A 20646-nucleotide genomic window follows, 5' to 3' on the forward strand; every position below is an offset into this window, starting at 1 on the left:
ATGAGCGCAAGTGGGGACCGGAGGAAGGGTGGGGGAAGCTCAGCCACGTGCGCGCCCAGCCCACCGCCCCGCCACTGCCGAGGGCGCGGCCTGGGGGTGGGGCGCGCCGAGCCCGCCCCGCCCCGGGGCGACCCGGCCGCAGGGATCCTGGCGGCGGGCGATAAGAAGCTGGTAACCTCCGGCTCGCGGCCCCCGTCGCAGCCGTCGGCCTCGGAGGGAAGACGCTTCCGCCGTCCCGGGGGGCGCCGGGTCGAAGCGGCCCTTCTCCCGCAGCCTCCGTTGAACGTCCCTCTGCCTGCGCGGAGCCGGAGCGGGGTCTCTGGGGCCCGCCGGCCCGAGGCGGCTTCCCTCCTCGCGCCGTCCGCGATGCGACCCCTGCGGCCCCGGCTCCCGGCAGCGCCGGCTCCGCCAGCTGCGGACCCGCAGCCCGAGCCGCAGTTGTCCGAGCCCGAGGCGGACTGCACGACGGGGGACTGGGAATTCTCCCGGAAGGATCGCCTGGTGCTCCGCCACCTGGAGGTGGTCCGGAGCCGCGAGGCGCGCCTGTGGCGGGGCGGCAAACCCCAGGTAGGGGGTCCGCGGCGGGCCCTCCCCACGCGCACGAGAGGCCACGGGCGCCACCTGCACCCGCGCTCAGCTGCTCTGCACCCTGGAGGCCAGACCCTGCCCAGGTGTATCCCCTTCACTGGCACGAGGAGGGATTCACTAGCTTCTCCCCCTCAGTGGAAGGTTGGTTAGCAGATGCTCCGGGAGAGCGCTGGTTGGAATCAGGGAACTCTGCTCAGGACAAAAAGTGCGACCGGGTGGGGCGTGTGAGCCGCGGAGAGGCACTTGAATCGCGCGGGGATTCAAGCTGAAGGGGCTGCTCGGACATTGGTGGACCTTCCCCGCGTGTCCTACCCTTTTCTCTAGCAGGTTGAGATCTGCAGAGCCTTTGAGGGAGTCGTGTTGTGGCTCCTGAGGCTTAATAACATCTTTGACTTCTCCCACGTGACTTTTAACCTGGCTGTCACTATCTTCAGCCGCCTCTTGGTTTCGGTGAAGGTAGGGAGGCGTCTAAGGGATGGTACAGATGGTGGGAGAAGAAACTGACCATTGCTCCCATTTTCTGTCTGCGAGATGTGGTGACCCAGATGCTCAAACCAACGTGTATAAACTAAGTAACTTGGGCCTGGCGTGGTGACTCACGCCTGTAATCCTAGCACTCTGGGAAGCCAAGGCAGATGGATTGCTTGAGCTCACGAGTTCGAGACCAGCCTGGGCAAAAGCAAGACACTCCCTCCACCACCCCACCCCCGCCCATCTCTACTAAAAATAGAAAAAAACTAAGGAATGAGCATTGCTTGAGCCCGAGTTGGAAGTTACTGTGAGCTATGATGCCACAGCACTCTACTCAGGCTGACAACTTGAGACTGTCTCAAAAAAAAAAAAAAAAAAAAAAAACTTGCTCCAAGTGTTAGAGCTGGGATCAGAACCTCTCTGCATTCCACTGCTGTCCAGCTGTGAGTCCTGTGGCTATCACGTGGGGAGCATGAGAGGACGGAGTTGGGGAAGGACTTCCTGTGCAATGAGGTAGGTTATGCTTGTCTGAACCAGGCTTGAGGCCAGGATGGGACTGTGTTCCTTGAGAAGGTGCCATATTCCCACCTCCAGCCAGTCCCCTGACAAAGGAATAATGACTAGTCACTTGTTCTGAAATCAAAAGCATCTTCATTGGTCAACTATAAAAATGTCACTGCCTTGTAGAGAAATACAGGTTTCTTTAAAAAGTGGGTAGGGGAAGGGCTTCTTTTCTTCTCTTTTTTTGGAGACAAAGTCTCACTCTGTCCCCCTAGGTAGAGTGCCCTGGCATCATAGCTCACAATAGCCTCATGCTGTTGGGTTCAATTGATCCTCTTGCCTCACTTTCCTGAGTAGCTGGGATTACAGGTGTCTGCCACAAAGCTTGGCTATTTTTAGAGACAGCCTCTTGCTCTTGTTCAGGCTGGTCTTGAACTCCTGAGCTCAAGCAATCTACCTGCCTCAGCCTCCCAGAGTGATAGGATTACTGGCAAGAGCCACCATGCCCAGCCCCTCCCGCCCAGCGCTTATTTTCTTAAAGAAAAAAACATGACAGATGCTTTTCAGTTTGTTTCTGGCATTCATATTCTGCTCAAATGTGTTTGTTCTATACTATAGATAAAAGAGAGGTTACTTCACTGCGTTATAATTACTTCCTTGAGACTTGCTGTAAAAATTAATGAAGAAGATGAGGTATGTATCCGTGGAAGTCCGCACTGGACTGCATTTGGGGTATAACACTGGAGCATTCAGATTTCCTGAAATGTCTGTGCCCTTGGGAATGGTTGGCATTTTGGAAACATCACTAACTTCCCAAGATCTCTTATGGCCTTTCCTTAGGCTTATCAGAGTCCAGGACCCCACAATGGACAATTAACAATTAAACAGCTGACCTATCCTGGCCTGGCATACCCAGCAGCCCAACCTCGTGGCAGATACATCTTGCTTCATTGGTTGATGCCAGATGCCACTTCCCCTTGCACAGAAGCACCTGCTGTTAAGCTAGGAAAAGGTCTCCCAAACCATGGAGACCACTCCAATGTCCACTCCCAGAAACTATGTCTAAGAAAGCTTCTTGAGACTTAAGCACTTGGCTGTGTCAATGAAACCAGTTCTCAGGAACTCTGGGACCCCACTTTGAGAGGGGCAGGAGGCCACATGCTGGTGGTAAAGAAGAAGGCCCCACAAGGGGGCTTTAAAAGGCTTGCTTGGACTACACGGTGGCCTCTGTTCAGGACAAGAGAGGCTCCTAATGCCCTTCCCTTACCCACCCCTGTCTGACCTCTCCCATTTCGGGGGATGGTCAAACCACTGCCATTCCCATAGAGTCTCCCTTGGCTGAAACCTGGTCTGAGGAGCCAGGGAATAAGTTTGTGTCCAATTTCAAACATTCAATAAAAATGTTTTTAGCTTTTTTTTTTTTTTTTTTGACAGAATCTCACTCTGTAGCGTGCAGTGGCATAATCAGCTGAGTGCAGCCTCAAATTCTTAGGCTCAAGTAATTCTCCTGCCTCTGCCTCCCAAGTAGCTGGGATTACAGATGTCTGCCACCACAGCTGGCTAATTGTTTTCTATTTTTAGTAGAGAAGGGCCCAGGCTGGTCTTGACTTAAATTGATCCTCCAGCCTCAGCTTACCAGAGTGCTAGGAGTATTACAGGTGTGAGTCACTATGCCAAGCCCCTTTTTATTAGAATATAATTTGTGTCCCCAAAATGTTGCTCTTGTCCAACTAAAAAGTAAATGACCCTTAAAACAAGTATTTCTGGAAATTATAGGAATGCTTCATTTATCTAAAAATGTAGGCCCAACTCTTTAATGCAGTTGGTACTTGAATGTTTACTCACAGACAAGCCTTTAGTCCCTGTGGAGGAAAGTCAGAATTTTTCCAGAATTAAACCACCTTCAATTGAGGTTGAAGGAAATGTGTTTGCAGTTGTGATGCTAAAAATGCCATAGGAGGTTTTCTCAATGGGCCTCTCTAGTACAGACCAGGAAGCGCAAAAAAGCATAGCTTTTCTCTCTAGGACAAATCACCATAGTAGAACCCACGGCTCCTGGAAAGCTTTGGGTGAGTTCTTACAGCTGAACAGGTTAAGATGGCCCAGCCCCTGCCTCCAAAGCACCTTTGGGTACGAGGTGGCATGCAGTTGAGGGAATTAAGACCCATTTGCAGACAGTGATAGGGTGAAATTCACTACACAACTACCTGAGGATTAGACAGCAACGATCTGGTTTAGTTCTTCTTTTTGAAGCATTTTCTATGGCAGGCCATTAGAAAACAAATTCTCTAGGGTCTTGGATGCCCAGTCCCCATGGATAAGAAAACAAAAGCTACTGTGACATGATGTAGGGCTTTTGCCTCTTTATTTTCATTTTACAGTTAATTCCACATGTAAAAGACTTCATAAAGCACTATGGCTCTGGCTATTCCCCAAATGAGCTGCTGAGGATGGAGCTGGCTATTCTGGACAAACTGCACTGGGACCTGTATATTGGGACGCCGCTGGATTTCTTGAATATAGTGAGTAGGAAGAGTTTGCAGAGTCTACCTAGACTCATTTGTGCCTTTGGAACAGCTGTTCACAACATAGGACGGCAAAGCACAGGCGTGCACACGTCCTTGCACATGCACCACAGTGAGGTGACCCACAAGGCTCACGACATACGGAAGAGTGAAAATGTATCTTAAATCCAACACAGTTCCACCTGAGTCCCACTTCCAAGGGACATTAATGTTACAAAGATTCTTAGATGGCACTATTATGGTGAGTTTCTCTTTTAAATACACACTGCAAAAATATTTAACTTTCCATTCTATGAATACTGTACATAAATATCTGTCTGCTTTTGCTACACTTTACACACATTCACTTAGCTGTCTTTATTCACCTACACACAATCCTTATTGAAGCTTTAGACCATATTGATCCGGCACTTAAAAAAATATCATACATCAGCTTGTATTTGTTTTAGTTGGGGAATGATGGTCATCCTTAAGGATATGATTCTGTTAGTAAGGCAAAATTATGCAATATGGAAATGTCATGGGATTTTGGTCTGTTATGAAACATGAAGATTAAATCACTAAGGGCTGTTTCATTATGAAAACTGGCCACCTGTTGCCAACTGGCAGTTTCTTATGTCAAGCAGAGACAAGTAACTTCTCTGCTACTTTGATGTTGAATAATATGTTTCTGTTTTTCCGAATTGAAACATTGTTATCAGAGTACTTTAGGCTCAAAATGACCGTGTCACAAAGCTGACTGTCTTTTCTCTCCAGGGTTGAAGCTCAGCTTGGCCACAGAATGAGCATTAAGCCTCATGCCCCTCATGGAGCCATGGATAGGAATGAAAAGGGTTGGGCAACATCTGATGCTCCCTGATGGAAATTTAAATTGTTTGCACTTTTGGTCATTGATATATGAAAAGTATGGGGTTTTCTGTTCTAACATTAAAAACCATGGTCTCCAGTTCCATGCCCTGGTGCTCCTGAGCTGGCCCCGTGTGAAGGAGCTGATACCTCAGAGGAATCCTTCCCGCCACGTCGCATCCCTGACCAGGCAGCTGCAGCACTGTATGGCAGGCCACCAGCTGCTGCAGTTCAAGGGCTCCACACTGGCCTTTGTCATCATCACCTTAGAGTTGGAGAGGCTCATGCCCGACTGGTGGACTCCTACATCTGATCTGCTAAAGAAAGCACAGGTAGACATCAACTTTGCCCCAGACCAGGCTTTGCATTTTGCCCCTTTCGTTGATGTACTCTGCCCCCAGTAGGGTAATTTTGGCCCTTCTGGGCACCAAAAGATGTTATGGCGATAACTCTGGGAAGAGTCTGCTTCAGGGCTAAGCTTTCCACACCTGGCCATGCTGTATGGACTTGAGTATGGGACACACATGCCCTTCACTGGACCAATGATGGTGTGTTTCTCTGGCAGTGAGAGAAACTTTATCTTCATGTAGCCAAGAGAATTGCAGGGCAGGCAAGGACATGTCTAGCTCAGGAAGAAGCAGCCTCAAGCTTAATATTGGTGAGTGTAAGTTCCAGACCCCTCACCCTGTGTATGACAGTGTGGTGTCAGATACTGGGGTACCATGAGGCAGGCACTGAGGAGAGGCATGTCAGGGCAGATAGGTTAGGATGGTATGCAGAGTTAGACTGATGAGGCCAGAGAAGGATGACCCTGAGATGGTAGGATTAATGCTCTTTTAGTTGGGTGGCTGGACCTTCCTGCAGTTGCTTCATGTTAACATATTGGCATTCAGCTGCCTACTTCTCAGAATGTAAGATGCTTCTACTTCAAGGATGGCTACTCTGTTTTCATACAGGTCAGTTTTGAGCAGTACAGACACTGCAAGGAACTTATAAAGCAGCAGCTGGGAAGTCTTTAGTCATCTTCCCGCACAGAAAACTTGGTTTCACCTGCCAGCCAGCCCTTCTGCTCCGACCCGTGTCTTCACAGCATAAAGGGACAGCTCCTTGCTTAGACTCCTGTGAGTTCTCTGGCTTTATGAATCCTGTAACAAGGGAAGAAGGCCCTAGAAGAACAACTAAGAAAAAGTTCCTGAGTCCTTAGAAGAAAATCAGGGGGGAGGCAGGTTGTTGGAGGTCAGGGTGGTCTGTAGGCCGTGATCCTGACTGCCCCTCTCCCCCCTGGGACTGAAATCAGGGAGAATGAATGAATATTCAAACTGCAGCTTGTTTGTCCTTCCTCCTCCAAGCAAGGATGAGCATGGGCCCCTAAAAGCTGGAATATGAGGCCAGGAGGCATGCCTTGCTTAGGGCTGATGGCCAGGGCTGTCTGACAACCAGTCCTTGCTGTTCCAAGGCTGGCCAGGTACTTCCCACTTCCCAGGCTTATCCCAAATCTATGTGTAGTGCTTCAAGTCCCAACTACCCTGTCTGTCACTCCAAACACATTTACCCTGACATGGCCATGACTTATATCTTCTCTTCACAAAGACTGGTTTATAAAGTATACTTTATTTAATGTACAGTAACTTGAACAAGCTTTAAGCATTCTTGACCTTGTTACTATGCAAGTACTTTATTGGTTTAACTAGAAGAATTTTACACTAATGAAGGGGTATTACAGGCTAACACCTGTGATGGGAAGGCACCGCTCTAAGAGCCTTTTGTGGGGATGAGCAGGTTCTAAGGCCAACCCTGCTCCAACCACTGCTGCCAGGAGGAGGAGATGATTTGCATGGCTCTGAGAAGCCAGCTGCTGCTCTGAAGCTGTGTAGAGCCGTTCTCTAAGCAGGGGAGTCCAGCTGACAACGATACCAGCTGGAGCTGTGTAAATAGTCTTGGGGACATGAATGGCTGAGCCACACATTCAGAGGTGTTTTGTGAAGTTCTTCAACTGTGAACAATTTTTTGTAAATATGCTAAGCCATGGGGTGGGGGCAGCTACTCAATGCAAAGTGGTCAAGGGCCAGATACACTATAATTGTCTGTTATAAAGTAAGATTATATCTCCACCTTTTCTTGGCACAGATTTGCTTATTGGAGCTTTTGGGGAAAAACCTTGTTTCCAAGCCTGTCTGAATGTTATTTTGCATTTATGAGATACTGTGCCTTTTGTCTGCTGTCATCCTGGAATGCTATTTCCTAGGTCCTATCAAGAATCGGTCTCTAGTCCTGCACCCATTTTGCAGGTGGAGATGCGGAGGCCATACTGCTCACGGCCACAGCTTCCAGTGGTGGCCATGACTGCCCTATGCTTCCTCCCAGTGTGATTGGGCACTGTAGTGGGTGGGGCAGGAGCTCATCCTGATGGCCCACAGCAGCTCAGGCTGCCTCAGTCTTTGGGAAACTGCTGGGAGGCATCTGGGCTTTTTAATCAGGTGGCTCTGGATGCAAGATGGATCCCCAGAGCTGGTCCAACTCTCCATCTCTTGGAGAAAATAGAACTGTGAGCCCTAGTCATTGGGTAAGAGACTAACTTGTTGCTTCACCTTTCAGTAAGAGATGTGACTCTTCTCTAGGGGTCAGTAAGAGATGTGACTCTTCTCTAGGGGTGCTAACTGTTGTACTGCCAAAGTACCTCTTCTAAAAAGTCTCGTGTGTGCTATTCAAGCTTGCTGTGGTCCCAGACCACGTCCTACTCCTCTCTCATGTTCTCTGACATTAACAACTCACATCCCACCTCAACTCAGAGACTGGGAATCACTGTTGTGGGAGAAATATGGACACATTCCATCTTCTTGTCCCTAGAAGCAGAAGGGCAGCAACTGGTGAAGCACTGAGGCTGCAGGAGATGGAGATAGGAAAAAACTCAGGCAGCTGCTATGACAGTGGGCGGAGCAAGCGGCCTGAGGGAGGCACAGGGTAGAGGGCCTCACGGACCTTTCTTAAACTTGTCCAACAGTCCTTTCCCCAAATGGGTGAGTTGCACAATGATGTTCCCTCTACCAAGGAGGCCCTTGATCCCCTGGTCGCCTGAAGACTCTCAAGACTCTGCTTCCCTACCACCTGCCTTCCCATGGGTAGAGTTGAGCCACACCTTCAGTAGGGATATCTGCATGCCGGTCTCCCTGCCAGGCCCCCAACCTCTGCCCATTTTCTCATTTTGTTCCTCCCAGTCTACCTACTACCCAAGGAGAACGTTCCTCAACAAATAACCCCCTGTAGGTGTTATCACTTCCTTTAACCACCAGTCTGTCCTTCCTCAGCCAAACCTTTGCCTGCCCCCCAGGGAATCCTCCCCATCTACAAAACCATTTCAGGCCCACCGCTGTTGACTGCATACTTTTACATCAGCCGCATTTCCACTATTCCATCATTTCAATGGGGTGCCAAGGAGCAGCTATAGCTCAGGAATTAGGGTACAGACTACCAAGTTCACATCTCAGCTTCAGCTACTTACTGTGTGACCTTGGGTAATTACTTCTGTATGCCTCACCATGAATAATGGTACCTAATCATGGGATTATGATGAGGATTAGAGGAATTAATGCATATAATACACATCAGAGAAATCCTGGCACATAATAAGCACTCAAATGTTAGCAGTCCCATGTCAAGCTTCTTTGATAAGGATGTCACCTCCTCCAGGGCAGGGTGTACCTCTTATGTCATGTGCCCAGTTGCCCAATAAAGATTCATGGGTCACAGGCTACATCTTCTCTTTCCTCCATCCCACACCCTTCCGAGAGACTTCCACAGCTGAATAACAGGATTCCTTATTCAAATGCAATTCCTGTAGAAGTAGCGGGACCTCCACAAAGACAAGCTGTCTTTTACCACAGTTACAGCAGATTAATAGGCTCAGGAAACTTGTTAAATCAGAAAAGCTGCTGCCCAAAAAAGACACCACAAAAAACTCAAAATAAATGCAAAATTTAATGAAAAAAAAAATGAGTACAAAGTGAATGGAAAGGAACAAAAACAGTCAATGAATGAAGGAGTAAATGAATTAACAAGTGAAGCAGTTTTAGAAAAGCATGTTAACAGACTAGCAAGCCACACTTCCTTCAGGCCTTATCCAGTAATATGAGTCCCTCTTAAAAGATGGTCCACCCATAGACATACACAAACATATATGCAGTCAGTCCGCATATTACAAACCACCTAGATCAAGTGACCCATCGCTAGGGAGATCATGTATCCCCCTCTGCTTGGGACAATTCTGGTTTAGGCCTGTTGGCCTGGAGTAATTACTAACAGCATCCCTTTTCTCAAAAGTCCCAGTTTGGACAATAAATTACATGGTGATTCTTCTACCCCAAACCAACATGGTTTATGAAAGACATGATAATAAATGCCAACATGATCCTATATGATAGCCCTAAGGATGCAAACAGATGATAATGAGGGAAAAAAGGGATAAATTAGATCCTGTGGATAGGGTCATATTTCATGAGGCATATCTTGTTAAATAACGGTAAGTTTTAAGCTCACCTTGTGCACCAAGGATTAATTTGGTCTCAGCTAAAGACGAAATTCCGGACACAAACAGCAGAGGGAGAGGAGCAGTGAGGCTTGCTAGAGCTGATAGGACCTGTGGAGGCAGCTCAGACCCCCCAAAATCCAAGTCTGTCAGGTCTCCCTAGAGATGCAGGAAGTCTTGGGCCCATAGGCCAGCAACCAGCCACAATTATGCCCTTCCAGTATGCCCTGGGTGGGGTCCATATCCTGTCCACTCCAGAGTCCCCAGGTTGGCCTATAAACCAGAACTTGTCATTTCTTACCTAACCAATAAACCTGCTGGGTCACCAGGCCTCATCTTCAGAAAAATGTTAGCTGAGAAGCTATCTTAAAGGTCACACTTGGACCCAACCAAATATACTTTCAGACATAATTACCCTGCAGACAGGCTCCCGCGGCCAACATTTGTCTTATTGTGCTAATTTACCTTTTGAGATTTTACCCACATCGAAGCAGTTTTCAGTTACACCCAGAGGTGGATTTATTGCAAATCTAATGAAGCTTGATCTTCAGGGCCCCTTTCAAAGCCCTGTACCTAATTTTATTTTCCTATTCTTTTTATTAAAGAAGTTTTCCTAAATAGGTCAAGCTTCCAGCCCCATAAAATCTGGATCTACTCCTGCTCATGGCTTAACGGTTGGAGAATTTTCCCTGTGAACATCACTAGAACCCACTCTACTCCTGGCACGTGAAGCCCCTCCCATGTGAAGGCCGCCTCTTTTTGGCTGTGCCTCAGTGGACACAGACAACTCAGCCTGAGTGGAACAAGATCTCAGAAGGGCAGCAGGAAGCCAGGGCTTCCTGGAAATCAATAAAACAGGCCAGGAAGAAAGAGGGAAATGGTGATGGGAGGGAAGATAGCAGGCACGAAGAGCAAATACCGATTCAACAGTAAGTTATCACAGCCTCCCAAAGCTTCCAGCCAGGCAGTGCACTAGTCTGGGAGCTGCTCGAGGGGAGTGCTGTGCATTCCTCCAAGCAGCACGGGTGCCCAGCACAGTGCGCCATCAACATTAAAGGATGTCCTTCCTTTCATCTGTTCATTTTTATCTCCTATTTTACCAGGCCATATTCTCAAACTTGGTAGTCTTAGTGGTTTGTAAACTAATAGGTGCATAGGAGAATCAGTGTCGCTGGTACTTTCTTAAAATATTCCCCTTTGGAGTACAGCTGAAGGGGAAAAGCTCCTTGTCTGCTCGTTTTTTCTTAAATCGTCTATACACATCAGACACCTTCCTTTCTTCACCCTGTGCTTCAGACTTAGGAAGGAAGAAACAATGACCTTGAGGTAACAGCCGTTTTCCCACTGAGCACTCTTTGCATATGGAATATTCAGGATTGGGTTTGGGGAGGGGGGACTTAATTGGAGTTAAACACTTAACACACACGTACACACATGGACTTGGTCCCTGTTTACAGGTAGCACCTCTGGGACACAGACAATGGCTTTGGGCTGCTGTTCCATTTACATTCACAGTAAAAACACTGGACATGGTCTTGTTCACGTCCCACGTTCATCCATAAAGAAATTCCAAACACTGTCATTACAGGAAGTTTATTACCCACCTCTCCCTGTATATTATAGGGGTACTTTTATACATAAGAAAGGTTTAGAGATATTTTTAGTTTTTAAAAACCAGGGAATCTGTGTTACTTATTAAAATAATGGGAGAGGATATTATTTGTCTTTTATGCTGGTGCCAAAATAAAAATTTAGAAGTGCTTTTAAGTTATTATTAAAATTAGGCTCCAGGTTAGGAAATTAAAATGAAGGGGAATCGTGTGAATTTTGCAGCATGTATACCAGACCACGCGGCTGCACCTAGGGCAGCAAGGGAGTTGCCATCTTGACGCTGAACAATTAGGCCTAGCATCGCCAGCTGGGGCCTTCACTAGAGTGGCACATAACTGCTCCATCAAGGAATAGTGACACTGTAAATGGAAGACCAGCCACTGGCTCTGAAAAAAATAAACCTCGTCAGTTTTGGATTCCAGCATTCATGGCTTTTACATGTTTGCATAGAGAGGGGTGGCCCACCAGGCCCAGAGGCGGCCTGGGGCCGGGGGCAAAGCAAAGCTGTAAACACTGGAGTTGGTACCGGCTCCCAGTCCGTCCTCACACCATGTTATGGGAGAAGGGTCACAAGGTGTAACTCAAGCAACTTAACACATGAAAGTCTAAAGTCCACTCTTGACATGTAAATCTGTGCGTGCGTTAACTGAAAAATAAAAATAAAACAAACAAAACAAAAACAGACACATTAAAATATACGCAGACCAAATCAAACAGAAGCAAAAGACAGCAAGATGGACACCAGGAAAGGGCAGTCAGTTTGGCATTGTGTCGAGCAAAGCAGAGAATTCACTTCGGTTTGTGGCATCCCAGACTGAGGGTCAAGATCTGATGGGGAAGTAATTTTGCAAAAGTGGATTAAAATTGGAAGAATAAGTATAATCAATTTAAAGCCATTTAACTAAATGGTTGTGAAAAATACCCCCTGCCACCCTTCCCAAAAAAGTCCCTCCCAACTCACCCTATACCCTTGACCAAAGCAGGAGGAAGGGGTGCTTCTGGCCTCCAGAAGGCCAGCAGAGGAAGAGAGTTTTCTCTCCCAGAGAGAACTAGGAGGCCAAACTGATTGGAGCTTTCTGGCATGTCCAGCAAACAGAAAAGACCTGTTGTTCAGGCCCAGGCCTGGAGAACATATTAAGGAGCCCAGGCCACATGGGAAAAGCAGGGAGACCAGACACTGGTCACGAGCCCCCACACTGAGAGCTGTGCCGGTGAACTCGCAGCCTGCCTGTACCCCAACCTCACTGGCCCTCACACGCTGACCTGGCTGCAGGTCCTTGTCTTCAATTTCGGAGTGGCTTCTCCACAACTTATCTACTAAGAGAACTTGCCTACCTTTTCTTTAACAAGATGGCCTGGGCCAACCTAGCAAGAAGCAGGGCAAAGTCACTTTGGGTGCCAGCCTCTGGGTCATAGATCTCTACAACCCCACTTTCCACACCAGGAAAAACTAAATATTTCTGAGTGTCAGCTTGAAACCTACACAGGTTCCAACTCAGGGAGCCTCCATGCTTACCACACAGAGCTGGACAAGGGATCAGGGCCAGAAGCAAACACAAAGCAGAGGAGAAATGCACAAGGCTAAGGGGAACGTGGTTCTGGGGTTCCCCCTGGGGCTAAGCAGGGGTTCATCTCTCCCAGCATTGCCAGCAGCTAGGGAAGGGGCCCTGGGCATCGAGGTAGGTGAGATTACACAAAGCAGGAGAGTGTCCCAAAGCAGAGGACAGACCTTAAAAACGACAGTTGGTAGCCACTTCCTAAGTGCTTGGTTCTATGTCACCACCACCACCACCTCCAGGGCTCCCCGGGAAAGTGCCCTTTAAATATCCTTTCCTTAGTCTGTATCTGTGCCTCTGTGCACGGGCATACTGTGTGTTGGTAGACGCGTACCTGAGCCTGTGTATGTGATGGAGCATCAGGGAGAGTAACGTGTGTGTGCGCGCACGGGTGTATGTAATGTGCTGCCTGTGCATGTCAGGAAATGCAACACTGGGAGTGCCAACAAGGGGTTGCTAATGCCAGAAGCAACACCGTAGGGCTACAGCTATGTACTTTATGGCCCCAGCCATAAGGCTCAACTGCCACCAAGGAAGGAAAGGTCTGGACACAAACACCCCCAAACATTTCAGGAAGAAATGGATCTCAAGAAGGCAGGCAGGAGGGGTGCACCTGCTTAGTTCCTGTATTGGCGAGAATGTTACCTGATATGGGCCAGGGGCAGGGAGAAACAGAGATGGATGAGACCCGTACAGTGTGAGCTGGCCTGTGAATGAAGTGTAAATGAAGTGGGTGGGGGAGGGAGGTCCCCAGGAGCCAGAGCATCTGTACTCCGGCTATGTGGAAAGAGGTTATGAAGAACCCTGAGAAGTGACTCAGAGCTGCCCCCACCTGGCCACTATGTTGACTGCACTCCTGGTGCTGGAAACCCCTCCACGCTGTCCAGTCTTTCTCCTCTACTCTGCAGCAATTCCACCCTCTACGTGAGGGGTCGCTCTCTCCCCTCAGCAGACCTCTCAGAGCCCCTACAGGGAGATACTGTCCTTTCTTTCCGTCCTACATGCCCTTCAAAACAACTGCGCAGTGATCCAGTTGTCCAGGGGGCCGGTGCAGCTGGGCTTGAGTCCCTACAGCCATCCAACATGGGGCCCACACCCATAACTTCAAAGCCTCAGGAGGGATGTGCCACTGCTGTCCACGCAGAAACTAGAGGAGCCTGGAAATGCTGATATTCCCTGGCTGCGTCCCTCTCCTGGCTTGAAAGACTTTCCCTGAGGCCCTACAGCTACCCCCTCCAGAGGCCACTCCCTCCCACAAGGCAGCAGAGGCCCTGTTTCTGGGGAGAGAACTGGGAACCCCAAGGGAGCAAGGGTAGGGGCACAGAAGGGAGACAGGGAGAAGGCAGGCACAAGACCACCTGTGCAGCAGACAGTGTAATCCAGACTGTGGATGTCAGACCACTAGTGAAAGAAAGAGGAAAAGAAAGGTAGAAAGGAGGTGGGAAAGCAAGTGAAAACAGGGAAGAGCAATGCGGGGAGGGAGCAGGGGGGAGCAGGAGAGAGCGCGAGACAGCAAGGAGTGCGAGCAGGGGAGCAGCAAGAACCAGGGCAGAAGCCAAGGGCCCAGAGCAAGGGAGAGTGCACAGGAGACAGGAGCCAGGCCCGCCACCTACTTCTTCTTGTCCTTGTCCTTCCTCAGGGGCTGCTGCGAGGTGGCGTGCAAGGCTTGTGACTGCAGGGCCTCCACCGCAGCCTTCCTGCGGTTGAAGGCGTTGGTCTCCTCCTCCAGTTCCCGGCGCTTCTCCTCCACCTTGCGCTTCTCCTCCTGGTGGACCCGCTTCAGGTGCTCGAACTTCTCATGGAGCTGGGAGCAGAGCGGAGGGGGTGTCAGCCTGGGCAGGAAGGCCCAAGGAGTTCCCACCTCCCCCCACCAGCCCCACCCTCCTCCCTGGTCCCCACCACACCCCCAAGCCCAGCACACACCTCCCTTTCCTTCTCCTTCAACTCCAGCTCTGTCTCCTTCACTTTGTTGACGAACATCTGCCTCATCTCTTCCTCCTTCCTCTGCAGCTCACTCAGAAACTCCTTCCTCTTGGCTTCGTATGTCTCTTGGAGACTGCAAGATGCAGAAAAGAAGGGCCAGGGCGGGTTATGGAGGAATGGGCAGGCAGGGCCGGGAAGCAGAATCCGGTGGCACTGGTGGCAAGAGGACGCTGGGGTCCCAACAGCTTCTGCCTGGCTCCCAAGACCCCAGGGCACAGATGCCAGTGTGGTGATTCTAGCTATGCCACGGAAGACGGGCCTGCTGCCTGCCCTGGCTGTCACCTGAAGGGCTGGCTGTCACCATCGCTGTCCTGGAAGCCCATCTCCTCCAACTTGCAGCGCCGGTAGAGCTCGTAGTGCCGACTGTGGGTCTGCTCCCGGAGGTCCTCCATGTTCACCCGGATCAACATCTCTCGGAGCTTCACGAAGTCGCAGTGATTCTCGTTCTCCACTGAAAGCAGAGGGCACATGGGGAGTGAGGCAGGCCCCTGGTGAGCAGAGGGAGGGCAGTGCACAGGACAGTGGTTGGGGTGCTTTAGACACAGGCTCCACAGAGTCGGGGCAGGCCCCCACGTGAGAGGCGACAGGACAGCATGTGATCGTGGCAGGGCAGCACAGGGGACTAAGTTCAGGCCCCGCACTGGGGATGTGCTCTCCCCTCCACACTCACCCTGCACCACTCCCCAAGGGTACTGCCGGGCTCGGACCAGCTTGTTTCCCACCTTCACCTCCTCGGTGCTGCCCACCACAGCAAAGGGCAGGTGTGCCTGGAAAGGGGCCCAAGTGAGGGTGAGCGCTGAGCCGACACAGGCTGATGGAGACTCTCCCTCACTCCCCTGGGCCCTGGGGAGGAACTGCCAGACTGAACAAAAGCCCGAGGGCCAGATGCTCTCTACCTGCTCTCTTCTAGAGAAATGTTCCAGAACTCGAACAGGGGAATGGACTGAACCCTCAACTCCCCTCCCTGGTGCTTCTGACTGTCTGGGCTGTTCCTTTACCCTTGGGCTCCCAGGGGCTGTTAGAGCTCCCTGAAAACACCTATGGGCCTAACTGCCTTCCAGGTCCCCAAACTCTGACCCCATGCCTGCTCACTCTTACAGATCTCACCTTCCTACCCTGAGTCCAAGATCTCCTCCCGGGGGGACCCCCAGTGCAAGCCCAAAATCAGATTCCTCCTGTCCCCTACCCACAAAACCTAGCCTTAGCCAGCTCCAGATGCCCACCCTTCTGTCCTGGAGAATCTCAGGCTGGCATCCCGGGGAACAACTCTCCTGGGGCTAAATGAGCTCTGTGCTGGCCCTAGAGCCCCAAGACCCTTGCTCAACACTCACATTCATAACTGCATTAATCTCTGCAACTGCCTCATCATCCGTGGGAAACTGGTAGATCTGGACCCCGTTGCTGACCAGCTCACCCATGATCTTGATCTTGAACTTGTGGAGCTCGCTCTTGGAGATGGTGTCGGCCTTGGCGATGATGGGAATAATGTTCACCTGCCCAGATCAGGGGTGGGGACAGTAGGTTGGTTGTCTATTTTGAGCAATTGCTCCCTGACCATGGACAGCCATGCCCTAGGCAGAGGGGCAGGAAGCCAGAGAGATGGAGTAATCCTGTGGGCAGTCTTGAACCAAACCCAGCCACCTGTGGGCGTTCTGAGGGGGATAACAATTGGCTACAGTGCTTCTTGCAGCCTTGGTTCCCCCGAATCACCCTCCATGTCCAAAGTGGCCCCTGTTGGCATACCCGGCATTAACTCAGAATGTTCTGAAGGTCCTAATTGGCCTGAGGCCTCACGGAAGCAGTGGGGAGGGGCTGAGCTCCCCACTAAGCAGTAGGATGACCATCAGCCATAGCAACATCTGAAAATCTCCCAGGCCAAGGTCATGCCATTTTTCACAACAAAAATTAACTCCTGAGATGCAGAACGTAGTCGCATGAGAGGAGACTATGGGGTCACATGCCCTCCAGGGCCCCCAACCCTTCCCGTCCTCCCCATGGAGCTGCCCTCACGATCCCTCATTCACATCCCAGTTCTGGAGATTAACTCTCCTCCTCCTGCTGTGCTCAGATGAACCAAGGGAAATACATGTCAGGAAGGAAAGGGGAAGTGAAGGCAGGAAGTAGAGTTAGGAACTGAGAGAGAAAAATGAGAAGAGGCTGAGATGGAAGGGGGATACCCTGGGGCGAGAGGCAGAGTGAACTCTAGGTGGGGGGAACTGCAGGACTGAGGATGAGGATGGACTCAGCTGGAAGGGACGAACTCAGGGCCAGACCCAGAGCACGGGGCTCTGAGGAGGGGCCCAGAGCAATGGGGGTCCTCTGGGCAGTGAGACAGATGAAAGACAAATATAGAGAAGACCAAGCAAGGGGGGCTGTCTGTAAGCCCCAACCAGGTCCTGAGGACCACGGTGGGTAGTCACACTGCAGCCGCACCCCTCCCAGTGGAAGACTTGGAGCCTATGAAACGGGGTGAGGAGTGGGGGAGACACACCTTGCTGTCCAGTTTCTTCATAGTCACCAGATCGAGGGACTTCAGGGAGTGCCCTGTGGGTGTGATGAAGTAGAGGCAAACGTGGATCCTTGTGTCATGGTAGTCAAAGAGCGAGCGGCGGATCTTCAGCTCCTCCTGGAGATAGTTTTCAAACTGCGCGTCGATGTAGTCAACGATGGGCCTGTAACTACAGACAGCTCTATCACCTAGGAGGCAGGCAGCTGAGCCTGGGCACCCACCTGCCTTTCTTCTCAGGAACAAACAGCGATTCCTGAGGATCCCTGTCTGGGTATAGGTGGCTGGCTGCCTCTCATGACCCTCCGAGGAGTCGCTGGTCAATTAGATTCCCCAAGAGCCCCACCCCCACCCCATCCCCAGAATGTGGGAGCTCAGGCCGAGCTTGGTCACTTTGTGACCAACGTGGGTAGGTTGGGATGAGGCTGGCTGGGGCCGCCCTTTCCGCCTCTTGCCTCTCATCCTTGTTGATCTGATCCCCAAAGCCCACAGCATCCACAATGGTCAGCTTGAGCTGCACGTTGCTCTCTTGGAGGTTGTAGGTCTGGGGCCGCAGGCGCACACATGCCTCGTGGTGACTGGCTTCCTCAGTCTCAAAGGTCGTGTTGAAGAGTGTGTTCATCAGTGTGGATTTGCCAATGCCAGTCTCCCCTGCAGAGTGGGGACCAGAGGGGAGGAGTGGATGGATGTCAAAGGCTGGAAGCAGGGCTGCCCCTGGCCAGTGGCTAGGCCAGGTGGGGCTCAGGCATCTGCAGCCCCACATGAGAGAGGGGAACAGGCCTCACACCCTACCCCTTGGTGTCCCCATGCCCAAGAGCTCTCCTTTTTTCAGTGGCCTCAGAAATACCATGTGGAAGAAAGAGCCAAAAGGCAGACCTGGACATAGGGAGGGCCCTGCAGGATGTGTGATGTATTTCTTGGGGAAGAGGCAGAGTGGGCAGCTATGGGGGCACCATTGGATGTCGGCCCTGCTGGCCTCTGTGGGACCGGCAGAGCCAGTGTCTGAAGCCACCTGTGGCACAGTCCATGTGCTCTGGGTAGCTCCAGCTCCATGTGCCTTTAATGGGGAAGTTCTGTATCAGCTGCCTCTCAGGGGGCATCTGCAGAGGGTCCAGCAGAGCACTCTGTGCCTCTCTGAGGGACCCAGGCCTTGAGGCAGAGGGACCCTCCCAGACCGCCCTGTCTGGGGTTATATTCATTCAGATGTGTGCTGGAGCACTCACTATGTGATATGGTGACGGGCGCAGAGTCCTGTTTGCCATATGTCCTTAATAAATAGTAGGAACAAGTAAATGAGTAATAAATGTTTTTGAAATAAACAAATGAATAAATTAATCTAAATCTGTGATAAACACCCACAGTTTACAAAGAAAGTGCCTAATCCCTGTTTACTCTTCATGACAACTCTGTGTCAGGTCCAGGCTCCAACTCTGTCCTTGACTCTGGCAGGGACACCAAACAAACTCTCTTCGTGACCCCTCAAAGTTTCACTCCATGCCCGGGAAGCCACCTTGCAGCTCTACAGGTGTCTGGGGCAGGAGCACTATGTCCCAGATGGTTCTCATCCGTCCTCCGCCTGAGGCTGTCCCACCAGGCCATGACACACACCCACACAGAGGATGTTGAAGCTGAAGCCCTGAGTGACGGACTTGCTGACCAGCTGGTCCGGGAGGCTGTCGAAGCCCACATGGCCGCCCAGGGAGAGGCTCCGTGGTTCTGGCTCTGTACTCTGCCAAGAGAGAAATAAAGCCAGGGGGTAAGCACCCTGGGGAAGCAGGGCCGCTGGGGGAGGCTAAACCAGAGTTAAGCCAGCCCCGCCCCCTTGTCTGGATTCTCAGCAAATCTCAAGACAGACCTTGAGCACAGCAGAGCTCTAACTCCAGACTCCAGGCCTCCAGGCCTCCAGGCTAAGTTTCCACAAAGAGCCCAGTGACCCTCTAGGCCACCAAGTGTCACCTTGTAAAAGGACCTTTCACCCTGGGAAAAGGCTCTGCTCTACCTGGGATGGCCAGGGATGCCCGGGCCTGGGCTCTTCCCTCCTGGAACAGGTGGCCCCAGTGCCTGTGGCCGCTACTCCTGAAGCACACACCAAATCTCCCGCCCAGGATGAGGCCCACTTGAAGAGTTTGTATGTTCCTGCAGCCAGCTCTGAGCACCATGGTGATGTTGCTGCCCCTCCCAAACCTCCTCGACCTCCTAGACCCCCGTCTTGAAGCAAGACTCAAGCAGGGGCATGTCTGGCCTGACCCTCCCACACACACACTCCATCAGAGTGGCCCCCATCTTCACCCCTGCTCCTCACGCACCCAAGAGAGGAAAGGACAAACGGGCCCTGCTAAAGAAGCCAGCCCTCACTCAGCCCACCACTGGGGCTCTGGGGTGGTCTCCAAAGGGATCATGACTCTCTAAGGCCTCCTGCCTCCTGCTTCAGTGGAATTTTCTGGACCCCCAAGTTCTTGCTCCTGCCGTTCTCCTTCTCTCAGCCCAGCCTGGCCCTGGTTGTTGGACAGAGGGTTCTGGGTGAGAACTGGGGGCCCGGCCTTAGCTGAAAGAGATGGCAGCAGGCCCCATGGAGCTGGGCCACTGGAGCTGGCCCACAGCACTATAAAAAGCAACCACAAGGACCTGACTCAGAGGGTCACCATCAGACTCCAATTTATGTGAATGGTTTCCCCAGCTACTCTGGGAATAGGGGCAAAATGTTCCCAGGCTCAGCCCCTCTTGGGGGCAGGCCCCAGATAGCTCCATGTTAGACAGAAACATGCCTCCTCCATGCCTGAGCTCCTCTGCCCTGTCAGTTAGAAAGAGGAAGTACAGGAAAGACAGGAGTTCAGAGCCTCCCCTGCCCATCTACCCAAGGCTCCAGAAGAGAGGCAGGCCCAGCTGAGGACAGCCCAAGCTACTCACTCATCGGGGCAATGGCAGCCCTGGTGCAAGTCCAGATACAGGCCCAGTGGGCAGGGGGTAAGGACTAGATGGGGCCCTGGCCCTTGCCCTACAGAGGGCTCTCCTGAGCAGCATAGCTGACCTCCTGCAGTGGCAGCAGGCTGTCACACCTGACCCCCTCTGATCAGAGCCCTCTGGCACTCAGACCCAGCTTTCTCTCTGGCTCTGCGACCCTGCCTCAATGACTGTAAAGTGCATGTGCTGCCAGCCTAGACCCCACATGGCCCTTCTGGGCAGCTGCACTACCTCTCAAACAAGTCAGGGTTACCCCTAAAAGTGTTCCTGAGTGGAGCCCTGTCCCTTCCTATCTCCTGTCCTCGGGGTGTCACATGCCAATCTCTCCACTCAAGGCAAGTTCCTCTCAGGGCTGCAAACATAACCCAACAAAGAGGTCCCAAAGGCAGCTTCCTCTCACTGGTGCCCACATGATAAACAGCAAACAGAGCTGAGGACGCACTGGGTCAGGTCCAGATCCCTCAGCACAGTGTTCCCGGCCTTCCTCCCAGGCCCAGCTCCAGACCAGCTGGTAACTCAGGATTCACTTTTCAAACTCTGTCCTCCCCTGGGCTCAAGCACTCACCCTCCCTTGTA

The 20646-nt window shown here is 51.4% G+C and overlaps 2 protein-coding genes across 9 annotated transcripts in view; one reads left to right on the forward strand and one right to left on the reverse strand.

Annotated features, from left to right (window-relative positions):
• Positions 1-4847, forward strand: CCNI2 (cyclin I family member 2). Its single transcript, XM_053566196.1, has 3 exons — positions 1-567; positions 2179-2253; positions 4842-4847. Exons 1-3 carry the CDS (start codon positions 1-3, stop codon positions 4845-4847), a joined length of 648 nt encoding a protein of 215 aa, XP_053422171.1.
• The window catches only part of SEPTIN8 (septin 8), a 25966-nt gene continuing 9228 nt past the window's right edge, over positions 3909-20646 (reverse strand). The window contains exons 2-10 of one of the 8 annotated variants that reach the window (XM_053566293.1): positions 18718-18838; positions 17565-17760; positions 17095-17281; positions 15935-16096; positions 15274-15370; positions 14886-15054; positions 14544-14676; positions 14234-14424; positions 3909-5248 (exon numbers count right to left, since the gene is read on the reverse strand). In XM_053566293.1, coding sequence (XP_053422268.1) covers positions 5083-5248; positions 14234-14424; positions 14544-14676; positions 14886-15054; positions 15274-15370; positions 15935-16096; positions 17095-17281; positions 17565-17760; positions 18718-18838 — 1422 coding nt within the window. In that variant the 3' untranslated portion in view covers positions 3909-5082. The other 7 variants (XM_053566286.1, XM_053566285.1, XM_053566291.1 and 4 more) reach the window with 7 other exon arrangements.

The sequence above is a fragment of the Nycticebus coucang genome, chromosome 17, assembly GCF_027406575.1.
Source record: "Nycticebus coucang isolate mNycCou1 chromosome 17, mNycCou1.pri, whole genome shotgun sequence".
Taxonomy (NCBI): Eukaryota; Metazoa; Chordata; class Mammalia; order Primates; family Lorisidae; genus Nycticebus; species Nycticebus coucang.

Excerpts from the sequence above, each read along its gene's own strand:
- CCNI2 (XM_053566196.1), top strand. The coding sequence starts at position 1 with ATGAGCGCAAGTGGGGACCGGAGGAAGGGTGGGGGAAGCTCAGCCACG. Across the intron at positions 568-2,178 it reads GGCGGGGCGGCAAACCCCAG|ATAAAAGAGAGGTTACTTCA; the intron begins GTAGGGGGTCCG and ends TCTATACTATAG.